We start from the raw sequence: 19,884 nt of genomic DNA, 5'->3' as shown, positions 1-19,884 counted from the left end.
GAGCAAAATGGAGCATGCAGTGGTCTTGCTATACTTGAATCAACAGGAAAGGGTATGCGACATCTGAAGGCATCGACATAGTACTGTAGATCTTCTAAACACATGTCAAACTCAGAATAATCTTCAGAAAGTTTGTACAGAGAATTTCAAGCTGCAATATCTAGGGCATCTAGTTTTCATACTATTTATATTGAATTTGTTGTTTTTCGAATACTTCATTCTTTTCCAAGATATTTGTTCCCAACTAATTTCTTTGTTATCTTTCTTTATTATCTTTGATAATTTTAGAGCCATGCTCTAAATCAATTCTATTCTTACCCATTGTTATGATCTCTTACAAGCATGTTGCATTGGAATAATGATTAATGGACTAATAAAACATTCACAAGGGAAGTTTTGCATATTACTTTAGAAGTTTCCAAATAATATGAGAATCTGAAACAGGATTATTGTTTAGAACGCACCAAGCTTAAAGGTTGGAAATCTGAGAAGGAAGAGTCTAAATTAAGACTTTCTCTTTGGATTTTGTTGTCAAAAATATTGATTAAACAAAATGGCAAGATGTCAGGTTGGTAACAAAGCTTAAATGAACAAGCAAACAATGATCACAAAGCAATAATAAGAGGTTTCCTCGGAGAAGAAAATTCTTCATTTGTGCATGAGCATTTGGTATGACACCCTGGGAATAATGTAAGAGACCAAAGAGTTTCACATTCTGTATTATTAAATTGTGATAGCAGAGGATTGAGAAAAGACCAGATCTTTTTACCCTTGGGTTACAACGAAAGAAAGATAGTACAGATTTTGCATTCCAGTGGGCGAACTGGGAGGTTTACAGTAGGGGCAATCTGATCAAGTGTTTCTTTGGAGATGCCAACTGAGCAAGAAGGCGCTGTAACACGTCAGTGATAATAAACTTTGAGCAACAACAACCTAAGCGATAAAGAAAGATCATTCTCGAAAAATGACATTCTGCATTCATACGTGTCTAGTTAGGAGCATTTGATTCATTTTGATCATTACATCCTAATCACTAAGCATAATTAGGTTCATAAAATGAATTATACATGTCATGTTCCCTAGAGAACAGATCGGTAAAACCACAAAGCCTTATCTCCCTAAGCAGTAGTGGAGTAGGTTGAAGATAACAGATTTTGTCTTCCTGTATTGGCAGTGAAGTAGATCGAAGTTAGCAGATCTTGTCTTTCTGTATTGGTAGCGAAGTAGATTGAAGATAACAGATCTTGTCTTCCTGTATTGACAGCGAAGTAGATTGAAGTTAGCAGATCTTGTCTTTCTGTACTGACAGTTAAGTAGATCGAAGATAGCAGATTTTGTCTTCCTGTATTGGCAGCGAAGTAGATCGAAGATAACAGATCTTGTCTTCCTATATTGGCAGCGAAGTAGATTGAAGATAGCAGATCTTGTCTTCCTGTACTGGCAGCGAAGTAGATTGAAGATAGTAGATCTTATCTTCCTGTATTGGCAGTGAAGTAGATCGAAGGTAGTAGATCTTGTCTTCCTATATTGGCAGCAAAGTAGATCGAAGATAGCAGATCTTGTCTTCCTGTACTGACAGCGAAGTAGATCTAAGATAGCAGATCTTGTCTTCCTGTATTGGCAGTGAAATAGATCGAAGATAGTAGATCTTGTCTTCCTGTATTGGCAATGAAGTAGATTGAAGATAGTAGATCTTGTCTTCCTGTACTAGCAGCGAAGTAGATCGAAGATAACAGATCTTGTCTTCCTGTATTGGCTGTGAAGTAGATCGAAGATAACAGATCTTGTTTTCCTGTACTTGCAGCGAAATAGATCGAAGATAACATATCTTGTCTTCCTATATTGGCAGCGAAGTAGATCGAAGATAGTAGATCTTGTCTTCTTGTACTGGCAGCGAAGTAGATCGAAGATAGCATATCTTGTCTTTCTGTATTGACAGCGAAGTAGATCGAAGATAGCAGATCTTGTCTTCCTATATTGGCAGCGAAGTAGATTAAAGATAACAGATTTTGTCTTCCTGTATTGGCAGTGAAGTAGATCGAAGATAGCAGATCTTGTTTTCCTGTATTGGCAGCGAAGTAGATCGAAGATAGCAGATCTTGACTTCCTGTACTGGCAGCGAAGTAGATCAAAGATAGTATATCTTGTCTTCTTATATTGGCAGTGAAGTAGATTGAAGATTGTAGATCTTGTCTTCCTTTCTTTGTAGCAAAGTAGATTGAAGATTGTAGATCTTGTCTCCCTAAGAAGTAGTGGAGCAGATCGAAGATGGTAAATCTTATCTTCCCAAGGTAGTAGGGAAGTAGATTTAAGCCACCAGTCCTATCCCCCTGAGCAGTGGTGGAGTAGGTTGAAGATTGTAGATCCTGTCTCCCTAAACAGTAGTAGAGCAGATCGAAGGCAGCAAATCCTATCTTCCCAAGGTAGTAGGGAAGCAGATTTAAGCCACCAACCCCTTCTCCCTGAGTAGCAGTGGAGTAGGTCGAAGATTGTAGATCCTGTATCCCTAAGCAGTAGTGGAGTAGATCGAAGGCAGCGAATCTTATCTCCTTGGCGTTACAGTAGAACAGATTAAAGCTCAAGGTAGCGAATCTTGTTTCCATAGTGTTGCAGCGGAGCAGATCAAGACTGAAGATAACCAACCTTATCTCCCTGAAGTTACAGTGGAGCCGGTTGAATATATCAATCTTATCTCCCTGAAGTTGCAGTGGAGTAGGTTAAAGGAAGTGAGTCTTATCTCCCCGAAACTACAATGGGTCCAAAAGAGGCTACTTGAAGAAGAAGCGCACCAATGTCTAACACGACCAGGCAAAATTGGCCCTTTTATAGTCTTTACTCCATTCTCGTTACACGACAATGAGCAAAGAGGGGCAGCTGTAATAGGCCAATTTAGCCCGGGCTCACAAAAAAATAATAAACCCAAAATAATAAAACAAAGTCCAAGTCCAGTACAAAATTATATCATTTTGCCCGATCGGAATGGCCCATTACTTGAAAAGGTTGAAGGTCCATCTACAAGCTTATGGAAACATAATCTTCAAGGATATGCAATCTTAGATATGATATGAAATCTTAGAAGATATAATTTTATAATCTTAGAGATTTAATTTGTAGATACCCTTTAATCTTAGCCGTTGATGTAATTGATCTATACCGTTAGATCTGGGGAGGCTCAACTATAAATAGAGGCCTCTCCCTTCATTGTAAAACACGGGAGTGGAGAGTAATAATAATTCTTAAGAGTATTCACTCAAACTTCTCTCTCTCCTGCATTCTTATTTTCTGTGGTTTGTTCTTATTTTGTTGATCTGTGTATAATTTATTTATTGATTTGTATATTGTTGATTTCAAATCTCTTTTTCCCTTAATATTCATTTTCAAATTCATTATTTTCAAATTTGTTTACATTTTATTTTGCCTTTTTTTATACTCTTTGTTTTAAATTCATTGGTCTTCGATTATTGATGTTATTTAATCCTCTATTTGTTATTTTAGTTTTTTATTAAATTAATTATTTTAATATTATTAATACTATTATGTGGCATCATTAATCTTGTATCATTATTATTTACTTTTTATGCCTTTAAATTTCAAATTTTGTTATATATGCATGTATACATACATACATTTTATAATATATACATATACGTACACATTTTTTAATTTTTATAAATATATATATACACATACTTTTATATATTTTCTATGTTTCATAATTTTATATATATACTTATATATATATGTTTTACATATTAAAATATGTATATGTATATATATATTTTTATTTTTTATAATTCACATACATATATATTTTTCTTATATGTACATATATATATATTTATATTTTATAATTTTTATCTATTTTCTTTGTTATTATTATTGCTTTACTTGATGTTTATTTATTTATTTATTCATATGACCACTATTATCATTATTATATTCTTTAAATGCTTCGGTTTTATTTGTTTATTTACTTGATATTGTGTATACATGATTGATTTGTTTTTTATTTATCTTTTCATTATTATTATTATTATTATTATTATTATTATTGTTGTTGTTGTTGTTGTTGTTGTTGTTCTTGATCATGCTATTTATATTTACATTATCACAATTGTTACTCCATTATATAATTTTTACCCAAATTCGTATAAAGAGAAAATTTTGAAAAATAAGGGCAATACTAGGTATTTGGAATCTTCGAAAGGATTGAGCCCTAACGTATTGGATTCCAACTCTTTCGTTGAATCTGAATAATCGTTGAATCAAAACATAAATAAAAAGCTCATTATTGGGAATTCAATACGTTGTGTCCTAACGCATTAGATGTGACACGTTGATTTCTCGAGATGAAGATTTTTCTAAAAAATTATAAAGGCAATATTCAATGTTTAGAATATTGAGAAATTGTGCCCTAATGTATTGGACTGTAATTTTTTCATCTGACTTAAACAATTGAATATTCTTTTAAATTTTATTGCACGAGTCTTTTGGACAAGTTCATTTTTGAGGAGGTGAAATATCATGCCCTAGGTCATTGGGTGTGACATTTTCTCTCTCTGAAATAAGAGAGTCTTAATGGGTAACTTGTTTTATATAAGTTTTCACAAAGGATCGTATTTTAAATCTCTTCAAAATTTTCAATTCTCGACATTAATACACTAATTAATCAACTAGGTACCAATTTTTGGGCGTTACGAGGGTGCTAATCCTTCCTTGTACGTAACCGACTCCCGAACCTGTTTTTTCTGAATTTTGCAGACCAAAAGCATTGTTTTAATAAATCTAAATCGTTTATTAAAAACAACCGTTTTACGAGGTGACCCGATCACACCTCATCAAAAAAAGATTGGTGGTGACTCTCACATTTGTTTTCATTTTTCAAAACCCAAGTCGACCCTGTTTTATCAAAAAATGGTTTCAACAAATTGTTTGTATGACATTCGTTTGTACTTGTTTATTAAGCTAAATAAACGGATATGAAGAAATTTTTTATGTTCGTTTAATAAATGAACGAACATGAATAGATGTGTGTTCAGTTCATTTATGTTCACGAACAAGCTCATTCATGACTTGTTTATTTATTAATGATATTTTCTTATAAAATTCCATTAATATATATTAATCAAATTATCTTGGATTGTATTTTTTTCATTTATAATATAATTATTAATATTTATATTCATCTATTTTATATCTAAAAAAAATATGTGTATGTATTTATTGTTTATTTGTTCGATTAAGATAAATAAACATGTTCGTGAACATTAAACAAACGAACATGAACACATATAATTTTAAATAAACGAACATGAACACAAATTTGAAATTCTTAACAAATACAAACTAAACACAAACAAATTTAAAAAATAAATAAACGAACATAAATAATGGTTTGTTCATTCAAGCTTGGTTAATTTATAGCCCTATCCATCCGGATTCTACCACCTCCCACAATGTGGCCTAAGAAAAGTACCTTACACCGTGCAAATGACCATTTTTCCTCATTGACATAAGCTCATTCTCTTGCATGGTTTAGAACACTTTCCTCAAATGCTTCACATGCTCTATAAATGACTTACTGTACACCACAATATCATTAAGATAAACAATCACAAAATGATTAAGGAAAGGCTGAAGTATTTGATTCATCAAAGTGCATAGTGCAGAATGTCATTGGAGCATTAGTTAGTCCAAAGGGCATTAAGAAACTTATACAAGCCATAGTACATCACACAATCTATCTTTGGTTCATCCCCTTCAGCTATTCTAATTCGATGGAACCCCAATCGTAAATCCAACTTGGTAAACCATCTTGCACTACCAAGTTGATCAAATAAATTTGCAATGAGTGAGATCAGATGCCTGTTTTTCACACTTATTGAATGCTCAATAATCGATGCACAATTATAATGACCCATCGTGCTTCTTTGAAACAAAATTGGTGCACCAAATGAGGCTTTAAATTAATGATCTAATGAACCCAAGGGCTAAGAAAAATGTGACCTCATAAGAACAAGCTTGTTATATAGATCAACTAGAGATTGATAATCGACTTAAAAATGAAGTTGCCCGTGTAGAATAGATTGAGAATACAAGGTCTGTCATGAATACTTTGTTGGAAAAATTAGTTTGAAAATTAATTTAGTTGGGGCGATGGAATCTTAAGAACAAAAATTTGTTGTGATATTAAGTAATAAATTTGATCAAGTAAAGTACATGAGGTTTCAAGACGAAGAGTGGTGCAAAGCTCGATGTTGGGTAGTCTGGATATGCTCAAATTCGTCTAATCCAATTGAACTGTAGTCCAAAACCTTGATATTCTTCATTATTCTTGAACTCACGAATGCTTAGAGAGCGGGTTTTAACTCAAAGAATCAAATAAAGGGATGAAAACCAAGACTTCCCAAAGGGTAGATATTGACTTCCTCAAGGCGTTAAAAATCAAAATTCGATTTTTAAATTTCAATTATAATTGCTAAGAAGATGGCAATTATAATTTCACCAATCTAGAACAATAAAACTAATAATTTTTGCACAAAGCCTTCAAGCTTAAATAGATAACTTACAGATATAATAAAGACATATCCAATTACAAAATTTTCTACCATAAGAAAAAGATGTACAATGTTTTTACATTCTATATACATTCTTGAAGGTCCCCTTATAGTTTTCTGCCATATAATTTATATGGCAGAAAGGAAGATCTTCAATAGCCAAATCAATCAAACATTCAATTTCTTGATCTTCTAGTTTTCATATAAATAAATAGAATAAACAAAACAAACAAGTTTCATCGAGCAGCAATAACTGAGATTGTAAGTTTATTTTGAGAGGTTTCTGGGATGCTTTGACTTGAATCTTGGACATTTCGGGCATTCGAGAAAGCCGGTTGCACCGGAGAAGGTAAGACGGTGAGTTCATTGTTCAACATCATGACAACGTCCGACATTATCGGTCGGTTGGCCGCTCGTTCTTCAACACAAAGGAGTGCAATATTCATGTATCTAGTTGCTGCAATTGGACAATACGCATCATGCGTTTCAGGGTTGATAAACTCTAGTGGCCTCTTGCTTGTCCAAAGATCCCATGCCTGAAAAACAGAAGTTTAATAAAACTACAAATGAATCCACATTGACCCAAAAGGCTCACAAAGACGTTCAAGTTGAAGTAGACAATATCTCGTAACTCAGGCTTTTGTTCCGACACTCGCATTTCCAATAAGATTGAAAGAATTGTTCAATAGAAACCAGTGTTTGGTAAAGCTATAATTGAAATCACATTGACAGACAATATCCCTAACTCGGGTTACGTGTGACTGAAGTTATGACACTTACATATCCAATGAGATCGAGAGAATTGCTTAGATAGAAACCAGTGTTCCTTTTGCCACTTAAAATCTCTAACAACAAAACTCCAAAGCTGAAGACATCTGATTTCACTGAGAAGACGCCTTGCAAAGCATATTCAGGAGCCATGTAACCACTGCATTTCATAATAAAGGTCGATTTTCAACTTTTTTTAATACGGCTACAATCATAATAAACGAGATGTTTCGCAGTATAAAGACGTGCTTATGACCCTATGTTCACTGATATTATAAATGTACACACACGATTTACTTACTAAGTTCCAACAATTCGTTTAGTTGCTCGTTGTTCTGTGCCTCCAAAAATTCTAGCCATCCCAAAGTCCGAAATTTTAGGGTTCATATCTTCATCCAACAAAATGTTGCTGGCCTTCAAATCCCTGTGAATAATTTGAACCCTAGAATATTGATGGAGATAAAGAAGACCTTGAGCAATCCCTTCGATGATTCGAACTCGAGTTTTCCAAGGTAGTGTAACCATTGCATTGGTACCTTCATGGATTTAATAGACAAAATGAACATCCAAGTGACAAAGCATGAGAACCTATGTTCGACGCACTCTTAATTTTCACAAAAGAATTCGTATCTGTATTTAAATATAGTTGTGTTGTCAGACAAATACCTGTATCCGATAATCACCTAAAAATCCGGCTAACATATTATAGAAAAGTTACATCTTTATACTGAAATAACAAGAAGTAATTACCAAAGAGGAGAGTATCCAAGCTCTTATTGGGCAAATACTCATAGATAAGAATCTTTTCATCTCTTTCAATGCAACAACCAAGAACTTTGACGAGGTTTTTGTGTTGGAGTTTGCCTATTAGAATTGCTTCGTTCTTTAACTCATCCCAACCTTGCCCAGATTGTCTCGACAGCCTTTTCACTGCTACTTCATCCCCTTTCAATAATTTTCCCTGAAAAAGAACAATCCTTTCCCAGTGAAATTTCTCACACAAATGTGATACTAACAATTGCAGATTACATGATTTTATTTCATAAAATTGTGATCACTTGTATAACATTTAAATAGTGATTTGATTCGAAAATGTCACGGTTTAAGGTGCTTTACACATATTGATCTAAGTTTTCACATATATTTCATAATTATACTCATCAAGTTTGACTTCGAATTTGAAAATCTAATCTAGTACTGTGTCAAAGTTATATATATGTTATATACATTTGTTCGACACTTGGACTTTCTCCTAAACGAAGTGTCAATGCTTCATAGCTATAAAATGACTAAAACTTCAACCTGTGCAACCTAAAACCATATAGACTGGATTTGAGTATATTTGTTCATGGTTGAAATATTAATGACAACCTATCAAAGTAAAGTTTTATGGGTAAATTTTATTTAAGCAAACAAATAATATAGGCGTCCTTAAAATAGATCGGAATTAATTATTTTATAAATATGTGTGGGATTGGGTAAAAATTTTAGAGCCATATTTCAGGTTGGGTTAGGCTTAAAGAAGTATTAAGTGTGTTAATACCATGCTTAAACCCGATTCATGGTCACCTACCCAAGCCCGAAGGCCCACCCAAAAAGTGAGAGAGTTTGGACAAAAATATAGGCCCAAAAAATGAGCTCGGGCAAAAAAATAAGACATGTTTAGAAAATGAACCTGGCCTCAGGCAAGACTTTTTTTACCCGGGCCCGGTTCAGCCCAAATTTGACAAAAAAAATTCTGCTGCTGTTTGATATTGTTTACTATTGTTATGTTGTTGTTTTGTTACTGTAATGTTGTTGTTTTGCTACCATTTCGCTATTTTATGGCTACTATTTTGTTGATATTGTTTTGATATTATATAATTCTTCCTTTATTGTTAATTTTGTTACTATTTTAGAGGCATTTGCTTATTAAGTTGCAACTATATTAATATTATTTAAGTATAAAGACTTTTTTACATGTATTTTTAATTTATTGGGAAACATTTATTTTAATGTTTTTAGTCTATTTGATGAATTATATTATTTTTAAATTTATTTTTACATAAAAAATAATCTAAAAAAATTAATACGGGCCCAAGTTTAATATTTTTTATTCGGGTTGGGCTTGAGCAAAATTGTAAACCCATTTTTCAGCCTAAAAAATGAGCCTAATTTCTTGCATTAGCTAGACTCAACCCATGATCAGCTCTAATTCAAACTCATAATAAGACAATCGGAAAATCTGAACCTCAAACATAAATGGTCTGAACCCGAACTTCAAAAATCAAACTAAAAATATTAAAACCCAAATTGACTCAATTAAAATCATCTCAACCTAAAACCAACACGACGAACTTGACTCACATATCTATAATCATAATTTTTATTAGAATCTAGGTCGAAAACCACCAGGATCAAAATCTTAAAACCCAAATTAATCCAATTCAAATTGAAGAAATATTGGAATTTTCAAACAAAATCTATGAAATTTACCTTGTATACAGGTCCAAAACCACCCTCTCCAAGTTTATTTGAGAATGAGAAATTATCAGTAGCAGCAGATACACTGGAAAAGCTGAATAATGGAATTTCCACTTCCTTCTCATGTTCCACTTGCCATCTGCCTTTACATTGCTCCTCTTGGGTATGTGATGGACTCATAGTAACTTCAAATGATAACAAGTCTTGCCCTGCTTGTTTAACAGTTGAGGAACCATATGAACACATAACATGAAACACGAATACGTGCCACTAGTGTCGGATACGAATACTTGAAACAAAATAAAAGTGTCTAAAGTTTCACCTTTTCTTTTATCTCTCTTCACCTTCACTTGCCAAAAGCAAAATGCTGAAGTAAAAACTGTCATAGTTACCGTCACTGATACTATAACTGCTCTCCTCATGTTACTTGAGCTTTCTTCATTTCCAAGAAACAAAACAAGTTAATTATATCATTTTCCACCATTGAATCACAATATGAAAAAATGTTACAATTGATCTTACTTTTAGTCTCCAAATCAGTTGCTGCTAGTTTGAGATAAAAATCTGTTCCAGAGCTATTATTAACTGGTAGCTGCTGCAAATTGATTAGTTCTCCGGTCCATATCGAGCAATTCCGATCGGTATACGAAAAACCGGAACACGAGCAGTTACTCAAACAGGATGACCTGCAGTCACCAAAGCTTTGAACCTCTCGTGTCAGTTGTTTTTGTGGCAATATTACTTTAGTAAGCATATGAAATCCATCGTTCTTGCCACATTGCAATTCATTTTTCCTTGAGCATCCTTCTTTGAAATCTCCATTGTTCCAAAACTCAACCGAACTCGGTTTGTATCCTGGTAAACAACTACAAATTGGTGATGAAACGTTGCTGCAGCTCGAATTGGCACCGCAGTAAGCGTATACTTCGCAGGGTTGCCCCGGTTGACTGTTCAACACGCTCCATTCGTTGTCTAACCATAAGAGTTGCCTCAATTGTCCCGTTGCATCGATCGTGAATCGACTGATCGTGTCGTTCCTATAGATGTTGTAAGTGAGATAAGCCGTATCAGATTCCGAAACAAAGCTAAAGTTGTACATGTTCAACCTTGTTTCAACAGGGAATTCAAAGTAGTTGCTGCTATCTCCCCATGACCTAATTGATCTCCAGTATATCGCATCTCCGTTCAAGATCATGATCTGTTTTTCAGGTCCGGAATCCAATTTGAGGGTGAAATTTCCAGGACTTGGGTCATTGGAGCTCTTCCACGAGACATACGACCAAGTGCTCTGAATCCTTGTATCGTATCCGAGTTTCATACCGGGCAAGTAAGTATGAGAAGGGAAATCAAAACTTTGCCATAATATGCTAGAATTTTCATCTCTCAAAATAAGATTGCCTGAATCCAACAATTTAGCACTCACATTTGCATTAGGTAATGTCATATCTGTCACCCTGTAAATGATCCTACCTTGCTTAATCTCAAGGTTGCCATCATCGCTTATGCCGAAAAAAGCCGAAGCAGTGACCGGATAATCCCGGTTCGCTATCCAAACCACTGGATCTTCCTTGATATTCTTGTACCAAATTCCCACATAGTAATGTTCTGAATCTGTAGGTTGAAAAAATCCCAACTCAAACATTTCACCAACTGAAACCACTGTTGTTGAGCTATTCAAGTGGTTGCCTGGTCTGATTGTGTCCATTGCAGCACCAGCACATAAGAACATCAGCAGGATAAAAGGATACCAAAATCTGGTTTTCGATACCATTTTGTTTTCCGATAAGTAGTCCGAATCCAACCGCTATTAGACGACAAAACCCGGATCGAATTTAGTATCATCTAGAGTCTGGTTTACCAAATAGTTCAAAGTTTTGAATCATATCAAATCAACAAATACGAAATAGACTACCATTAAAACGAATGCTAAGAAGCACTTGAACATCAAAATAAGGGATACCCTTTATCGTATTATCGAATATATCTGTATGTATGTATTGAATGCTAAGAAACAATGGCATAAAGACAATACCTGAAGCAAAAGCTTGTTTGTTGCATAAATGTCTATGACAGTAGGTAGCATCCATTGACAAGGTAATGGAAGATTAGTAAGATAATTGAAATTTTTCCAAGAAAAAGACTGGTAGACTTGGTCATTGAGGGATTTTCTAATATATATATATATATATATAAACAAACAAAAGTAAACGATTTCTACAAAGAAAATTGCATATATGTTCATACTGATTTCGTGTTTGCTTCTTTTAACTATTTGGGTTACTTTGAAAGGTACTTAATTTATTAATTTAGCAATGTCAGATGAATTGCAGAGAAGAGAAGATATATAATAATTTGTCCAAAGTTGATGATTTTAGTTGACTTTGAAGAACAAAGCATTGATTTTTTATTTTTTACTTTTCTCATCAGAAATTTTTCTTTCAACAGATTGATGCATCTACCATTGAAAATATGGGTTTCTTTTAACGGATAAATTCAACTGAAAATAAGCACGATTTCAAAACAATGATGAACTTATTTTCAATTAGTGGATAAGGTAAACAATTTTTTTATACAAGTCTTACCTCTACTTTTACTTCTAACACTTAAATCGAAACACAATGCGAATTTAAGCGTGATCGAGCATACTTATTCTTAATTGTTGCAATAGTAATGGTGGAAGATAGTCAATATCATATCGGTAGGCATATCATTTTTGTTACCAGTACCAACATGTTTATACATATTTAAAAATTATTTTTAAATAAATTACACTTTTGGTCATTTTATTTTTGAAAATTTGTAGTTAAGTCACTTAATTTGAGAATTTTTACAATTGGATCACTAAAACTTGTAAAACTATTAATATTTTATTTCAACACAATTGAATTTTATATGTCAATTAGAATTTCTTGATTCACTCATGTAGTTTGTAATAATTAATAAGTACTTAAATTTATTTAGATATTCAAGTAATAAATTTTAATAGTTTTGATAATTGAACTTATTTAATTAAATTAATTATACATGTCGATTTTTTTATTTAGCCTTTTAGATCGTTTTTTTAAATTTAGGAAAATAGTCATTTTTTTAGAGAAAAAAGGAAAACGTGTCCATAATTGATAATTTTAATAATTGGGTCACCAAATATTTAATTTTATGATATAGTAAACTTCATACTTATAATTTTTTTATCACATTAGTTTTTACTTAAAATCTTTAAAAAACCATTAATGAATTAAAAAATGATGAAATTACAAAATATTTTTAAAAATATTTAATTAATTTAGAATTAGTTATATTAATACTATTTAATCGTAAAATATTTAATATTAAAAAAATAAAAAAATCATCATTATTTTAATATCAATATTAATTCATAATAATTCATATTACATTATTAATAATCTTTTACAGGTTATTTGTGTTATATATTATTTATTAATACGGTACTTCTTGCACAAAGGTGATTTTAAAATACATAATGCGTTGCCGATTGTGTATTTGCTCGATAGGCATCGACATTGTTGCTAGTACAGGAGGACATGAGTTCGAGTGCGTTGAAGCGCATTATCCTCCTATTTAAGAATTTGGGAGAGGCTATGGTAGACCTATCTACGGGCTGGGCCATCCAGTAAGGCCTGAAAGTCCGCCCGAAAAGTGGAAGGGTTTGGGTAAAAATATAGGCTTAAAAAATAGGCTTGGGAAAAAAATAAGGCCCGTTTAGAACACGGGTTAGGCCTTGGGTAAGGCTTTTTTTTTTTTGCCTAGACCCTAGACCTGGCCTTGGGTAAGGCTTTTTTTATCGTTGTTTTGCTGCTGTTTCATTATTATATTGCTACTATTTTGTTGTTATTATTTGGATATTGTGTAACTCTTGTTTTATTGTTAATTTTGCTACTATTTTAGAGGCATTTACATGTTAATTTGCATCTATGTTAGTGTCATTTAAGTATGAAGGTTTTTTAAATTTATTTTTAATTTGTTGGAAAACATTTATTTTAATGTTTTTAATATTTTTGATGTATTATATGTATTTTTAAAAATAATATAAAAAACTTTAATACAAATGGGTCGAGCCTGGGTTTTAACATTTTAATTCAAATCGAGCTTGAGTAAAATTTTAGGCCAATTTTTTGAGTCGGGCTAGGCCCAAGCCCATCAAATGGGCTTAAAAATTTGTCAAGGCCTAACTCGACCCAAGGATAGGTTTAGATTATGGTAATTCTAGATATTGTATAAAAAAACAGATATGATAAAAACCTATAATAAAATTAAAGTTAAAAAAAATACATATCGCCTTTAAAGATTATTCTTAGAAAATCTAATAATTTAATTTGAATAATTTTTAAATCAAATATATAAATTACAAAAAAATCTAAAAACTAATATGGAAACCAATTTTACCTAAAATCAAGTACCAATCAATTTTAGGTTTTAATTGGACAAATTTGGATTAATGACCCTTTTTTAGGTTAATTAAATGGGGTCTTAAAATTTGGATTAAAATATAAAGAAAATAATATATATATATATATACACACATGACCTCCTACATTTGAAGTTGTGTAGTTTGTATCGTCACAACACACACGAAGACCATAAATATTTGTTGCATGTCAAACAAGAAGAAAAGTAAAAAATTTATATCTATGTATATATATATTTATTAATAAATTAGTTAGAAATACATGACTTGAGAAATTTCAAACTTTGGCTTCAATAAATACATATTAGTCACGTGTTAACGATTTAGATGTGAATATCTAAATAAGAGGGACCAATATTTATTGGATCAAATGATAAAAAATTTGATGTCTTTTAAATAAGAAATCAAGTTTGAGTTTTGTGAATGAAAAAATAATCCCGAAAAAGTTTCTTCCTTTATTTAGCGGTCGAACTTAGGCACAACTACAAATTTAGTTGGAGCCCAATACGGATTTAGACTAAAAAAAAAGGAGTACAATAGGGACTAGATTCCCATGACGGACGATATCTATAAAGTTAAGTAACAGGTACATTCTTAGCAAAGAGGGCTTTCTAAAGCATAAGACTTGGAACTAAGCTGACTCGCACCCAATTTGCTTAACTCTATCTACATATCATGGCGGATTCTCGGAACTTTCGAACTAACATCGAAAAAACTATCGAGGTTCCATTATAGAAGCTGTTATGTGATTGGCTGAAAGTGTTGCAGGCCTGCTTGAAGGCTGATTTGAATTAGAGAATGCAGGCTGTTTGGGAGAATTTAGAACTGTAAGTTCATTGGTAAGCATCGAGACAACTTCTGACATTGTCGGTCTGTCGGCAGCCATTTCTTGAACACAAAGAAGTGCCACTTGAATGTATCTGTACAGCATTGGATATGAAACTAGGTCTTCCAATCTATGATCCACCAATTCAAGAACTTTATCTCCTTTCCAAAATTGCCATGCCTGAAGTAAAAAACATGTTTGAATGTGAAACTTGAGGTAAAATGGGAAAAAAACAAACTACGTTACTCAGACTCGAATGAGAGTATCAAGTTCGGGTTTAATGGGGAAAATTTGAGACTCACATGTCCAATTAGATTAAGAGAACTGCTATGGTAAAAGCCAGTGTTCTTCTTGCCACTCACTATCTCCAACAGCAGCACACCGAAGCTGAACACATCGGATTTAATGGAGAAAAGGCCTTCCATGGCATATTCAGGCGACATATAGCCACTATATTTCATCATTTTCACACAAAAATTGATCAGATTCTTAAGTGAAAGAGACTAGAGTAGCAGATAGAATTGTAAGTTTCTGGAGTTTTGAAGTTCACTTACTAAGTTCCTACAATCCTTTTAGTATTTGCTTGTAACTTGTCATCACCAAACATTCTTGCCAACCCGAAATCTGATATTTTTGGGTTCATTTCACTGTCTAACAGGATATTGCTTGCCTTAAGATCTCGATGTATGATCCGTAATCTCGAATATTGGTGAAGATACAGAAGACCTTGCGCAATCCCCTCGATTATTCGAACTCGTGTTCCCCAGTCTAGTAACCCGTCATTGTTTGTACCTGTTACAAATTTTGCTTATCAAAAGAAATTCTTTTTTTTTTTTGGGGGGGGGTGGCGGAAGGAAATTTTAAGGCTTCCTAAATCACAAACCAAAAAGAAATGAATCCAGGCTTTTGTTAGGCATGAACTCATAGATCAATATCTTTTCCCCTTGTTCTAAACAGCAACCCAATAGTCTAACAAGGTTCCTATGTTGAAGCTTTGCTATAAGCATCGTCTCGTTTTTCAACTCTTCGAGCCCTTGTCCGGACCGTTTCGAAAGCCTTTTCACTGCTATTTCTTGTCCATTTAATAGTTTTCCCTGCAAGCGAAATCATTCAAAACCTGAACTCCATTTCTGGTAATAGTCTTAAAATGTGATAGACTTAATACCTTATAAACAGGTCCAAATCCTCCCTCTCCCAGCTTATTCTCCAAGGAGAAGTTTTCGGTAGCTATCGATATGCTAGCAAAGCTAAAAAGTGGAAAGGCAGGTTCCTTCCTCCGTTTTCGAGAGTTTTCGGAACCCGAAAAATCATTGCTACCAGATGTGATGCTCATCTCCAGATCAAAGAGTAGTATATCCTGCCTTGTATCTTCCATCTCCCCTGTTCTCAGAGACAGAGAGGTCTGCATATGTAAGTACATCCTTTCGAATATAGAACAAGCTTGCGAATCGATTCAGAAAAACCAATACGAAACAAATTACCTTTGTTTTTAAGACTCTTCCTCCACCGAAAAATAAAGAAGGATGCAGTAAGAAGCACCAGTAGAACAACAGGAATTGCAGGTATCCATTCGAGCCAATTGGCTGCTAGAACTCGAATTCAAGAAAGCAAGAATGTGAAACAATTTAATGGTCAATTTAGTTCAAAGTTTTTAATAAGAAAGTACCTTTGCCATTGTTGAATTCGGAAGCTGCAAGTTTGACAAAGATTCTATGTCCGGTTGGATAATTTGATGATAATTGTTGAAGATTAAGAAGGTCACCATACCATATTGCGCAGTGGCCAGTTGTGTTGTATGCATATGCACTGCAATTGCAGTTATTCAAGCAAGCTTCTTTGTACGAATTCTCATCGGAGATCGAAATTTGAGGGCCTAAATATGGAAAAGGATTTGAAGCATTGATTTGCTGCATGGCACTTAAAGGATAAGTCACATCATCAATCCCTAAGAATCTGTCTTTATTATCTCCATTCCCACATGTTAGGGGAATACTCCTGATACATCCACCATTGTGGCCTTGTTGGTTCTCCGATGGATAAAAACCTCGCAAGCACTTGCAACTCTGAGTATCCTCAAAGCATCTACTGAATGAGCCACAAGAGTTTAAAATGCTACAAAACTGTTTTGGTTGAGACCAGAGCAAATTCCATTGTTGATTATTTTCAAGCCATGCAAATTCTCTCATACGTCCGTCGACATCGAGGCTGAATCTAGTTATAGGTTCAGGATGATACAACGAATACGAAAAATATGTTTCGTTTTCATCGCTATACAAGCTGTAGTTGAAGATGTAGTTCAATCTCATTTCAGGCATCAAATCAAAACCATGCCCATTCCAAGGTCCACTACTCCATAATATTTCAGTACCCCTCATGAGGAACACTTCATTTGATACCATTCTCACCTCGAAATCCCCATTATTTGGGTCTTCTTCATCCAACCAAGATGTTAGAGACCAAACTTTCCCTGTTTTATTATTGCAACCAAGCTTCATCCCAGGCAAAAAAGTGTTTGAAGGGTAATCAAAGCTCTGCCATAGTATATCCATACTCCCATCTCTTAGAACCAAATTCCCAGAATCCAACAGCGTTGCACTCACGTTTTGGCTTGATGATGGATCATCACTCACCCTATAACTTGTTCTGCCACTCACAATCACAAGGTATCCATCATCATTGATGGTGAGAATCATAGATGAACCAGTGAAAGGAAGGTCTCTATTGGCAATCCACACAATATCCTTGGTTGCAACATTCCTCATCCGAATCACCAAATACAGATTAGTTGAGCCAGTTGAAAAGAATCCCAACTCAAAGGCATTTCCAGAAGATGTTAACAGACCTGAGGCCGTCATGATTTGACATTGGAAAAGGGTATCAGTGGCTGCAACTGTTCCATTGTAAACCTGCATGTAAAAACATGAAAAAAGAAGCAAGGAAATACATGGAAATTTTCTCATGGTTGCCATGTTTCTTTTGCTAATATCGTAGTCAGCCATTAACAGTTATTGCATGTAATTTCTTCCATTAACGGTTTGAGTTTAAGTAAAGAAAGAAACACACCATGGAAAGCCAAGCTTTGACCAAAGACTCTTCCTGGTTTTCCATTAAAAAAGAATAGGTTTCTTTGTTGTTCTTCCATGTTCAAAGAGACTGAGGCAGTCGCCATCAGAAGGTTCTTATTATATTATTGCTTTGCAAAACTGGGGTTGAATCTTTGTTTTCATGAAATCCATAACCCATTTGGTGATATGACTGGTTCCAAGTTTAATTATTGAAACCCAACCATTAATAAACATTAACATTAGTCTGATAATCATTGGGTCAATGATGTCAGACATGGTATCCTACTCAAACCCATATTTGTTTCTCTCTCATGTACCTCCGTCCGCTCGTAGAGATTGCTTGAACCATGGTGTTGTGTTGTTGAAGGGTTCTTACCGCTGATATGCTACTTATTTTTGAGGACCACATTTTTTAAGGTTTTAAGTAGGATCAGGAACACATTTTGTAAATCGAATGAAATATAAAAAAAAAATATTGAAGTGTAGTTTAACCAAGAAAATAATTAATTAAAACTTAGATTCAATCGTTATTAAAATTTTAAATTAAAAATACTAAAAATCTAGTCAGTAATAATTCAAAGGACCTAAATCGTTATTTAACCATTAAATTGAATTGAAAAGTGAAAATAATTAACCCATATATGCTAAACTAAGTGGAAAGAAAGACGAAAAACATTCATCTTCTTCCACCGTCCACTAGAAGAACAAAAGAAAGGAGAAAATTTCTATTGTTGAAAGCTAATCAATTAACCCATGCATCAAATTTTATAATATTAAGGATTAAATTGAATAAATTAAAAATTATTATAAAATTATACTATAGATAGATATGTATTTGGATATGAATGGGGGTGTAAACTGCTATTATTTTTATTATTGACCCTGAACCATTTCGCGAGAGGAAAAGTCGAGAATAATTAACATCACAAGCAAAACCATAAGTCCAGAACACAGAACCAAACAAAAATAAAATGATGAGAAGCAAACAGAAACTAAGATCAATTTCGGGTTTTTGAGTACTTGAGATTCAAGCATCGTCTCAGAAATTCGAACGGCCAAGATGTTGAAGGTGGTGGGGAGAAGCCATGGTTGAAGTTCCATGATGATTCAACAGTCAGATTTGCAGATCGGGGCTTGAAAAGTTCTAAAGATTGTGAAAAATTTTCAAAGTTTTGATAAGTTTTTCAAGAATCAGAAAGAAGAGAAAAAGGTGAATCGTTTGGTCCCAATTTTGACTTGAATGGAGGCCGGACGGCAGCATAATGATGACGACGACTGAGTCTCTCATGGAAGAAGAGAAGAGAAAGGAAAATAATGAAGGAAGGAGGAAAATAACAAAAAAAAAAAAGGCTAATGTTTTAAAGAGATATTTACTATTTTGTGTCTTGTTATTTTATTTAAATTTAAAAACTTAAAAGGGATATTTAATCTTAGACCCTTCGTTCAATTTTTTTAAAACCTGACATAAGTCAAAGAGGTTTTTTTTTTTTCACATGTCAAATGTGAGGGTGTCACGTGTTACTAGACCTAATCATGGGTTGAGCAGAGTTTGAGTCAGGTCAGTATAAAATTTTAGGTCCATTTTCTAGGTCTAGGATCGACTTAGAAAATGAGCTTAAAATTCTGTCCAAATCTGATCTAAATTAAAAATGCTAAACCCGAGCCTGACTCGACCCACTCATATTAATTTTTTTAGATAAAAATAAATTTAAAAAATATAATACATCAAATACACTACAAACATTAAAATAAGTATTTATCAACAAATTAAAAATACAT

At 33.4% G+C, this 19,884-nt stretch overlaps 2 protein-coding genes across 3 annotated transcripts; both read right to left on the bottom strand.

Annotated features, from left to right (window-relative positions):
* Positions 1–6,545: 6,545 nt before the first annotated feature.
* Positions 6,546–11,873, bottom strand: LOC107903515 (receptor-like serine/threonine-protein kinase SD1-7). The gene is made up of 7 exons (XM_016829586.2): positions 10,311–11,873; positions 10,111–10,224; positions 9,801–9,997; positions 8,076–8,286; positions 7,627–7,861; positions 7,338–7,485; positions 6,546–7,093 (listed from the first exon to the last, which is right to left on the bottom strand). The coding sequence occupies exons 1-7, from the start codon at positions 11,557–11,559 to the stop codon at positions 6,794–6,796; spliced, it is 2,454 nt and encodes an 817-aa protein (XP_016685075.1). The 5' UTR covers positions 11,560–11,873; the 3' UTR covers positions 6,546–6,793.
* A 2,773-nt stretch (positions 11,874–14,646) lies between these two features.
* LOC107903518 (G-type lectin S-receptor-like serine/threonine-protein kinase B120) lies at positions 14,647–19,461 on the bottom strand. Of its 2 annotated transcripts, none has more exons than XM_016829589.2 (7): positions 16,707–19,461; positions 16,522–16,626; positions 16,206–16,420; positions 15,924–16,134; positions 15,595–15,832; positions 15,343–15,490; positions 14,647–15,220 (listed from the first exon to the last, which is right to left on the bottom strand). In XM_016829589.2, exons 1-7 carry the CDS (start codon positions 18,037–18,039, stop codon positions 14,930–14,932), a joined length of 2,541 nt encoding a protein of 846 aa, XP_016685078.2. In that variant the 5' UTR covers positions 18,040–19,461; the 3' UTR covers positions 14,647–14,929. The 2 variants fall into 2 exon arrangements, with proteins under 2 accessions (XP_016685078.2, XP_040948351.1); XM_041092417.1 differs by having other exon boundaries at positions 16,522–16,623; positions 16,707–19,460.
* Positions 19,462–19,884: the final 423 nt, after the last annotated feature.

This window comes from Gossypium hirsutum, chromosome D05 (genome assembly GCF_007990345.1).
Source record: "Gossypium hirsutum isolate 1008001.06 chromosome D05, Gossypium_hirsutum_v2.1, whole genome shotgun sequence".
Lineage (NCBI taxonomy): Eukaryota > Viridiplantae > Streptophyta > Magnoliopsida > Malvales > Malvaceae > Gossypium > Gossypium hirsutum.
Note: the sequence above shows the minus strand (reverse complement) of the source record. Positions and strands in the feature narration are given on the sequence as shown.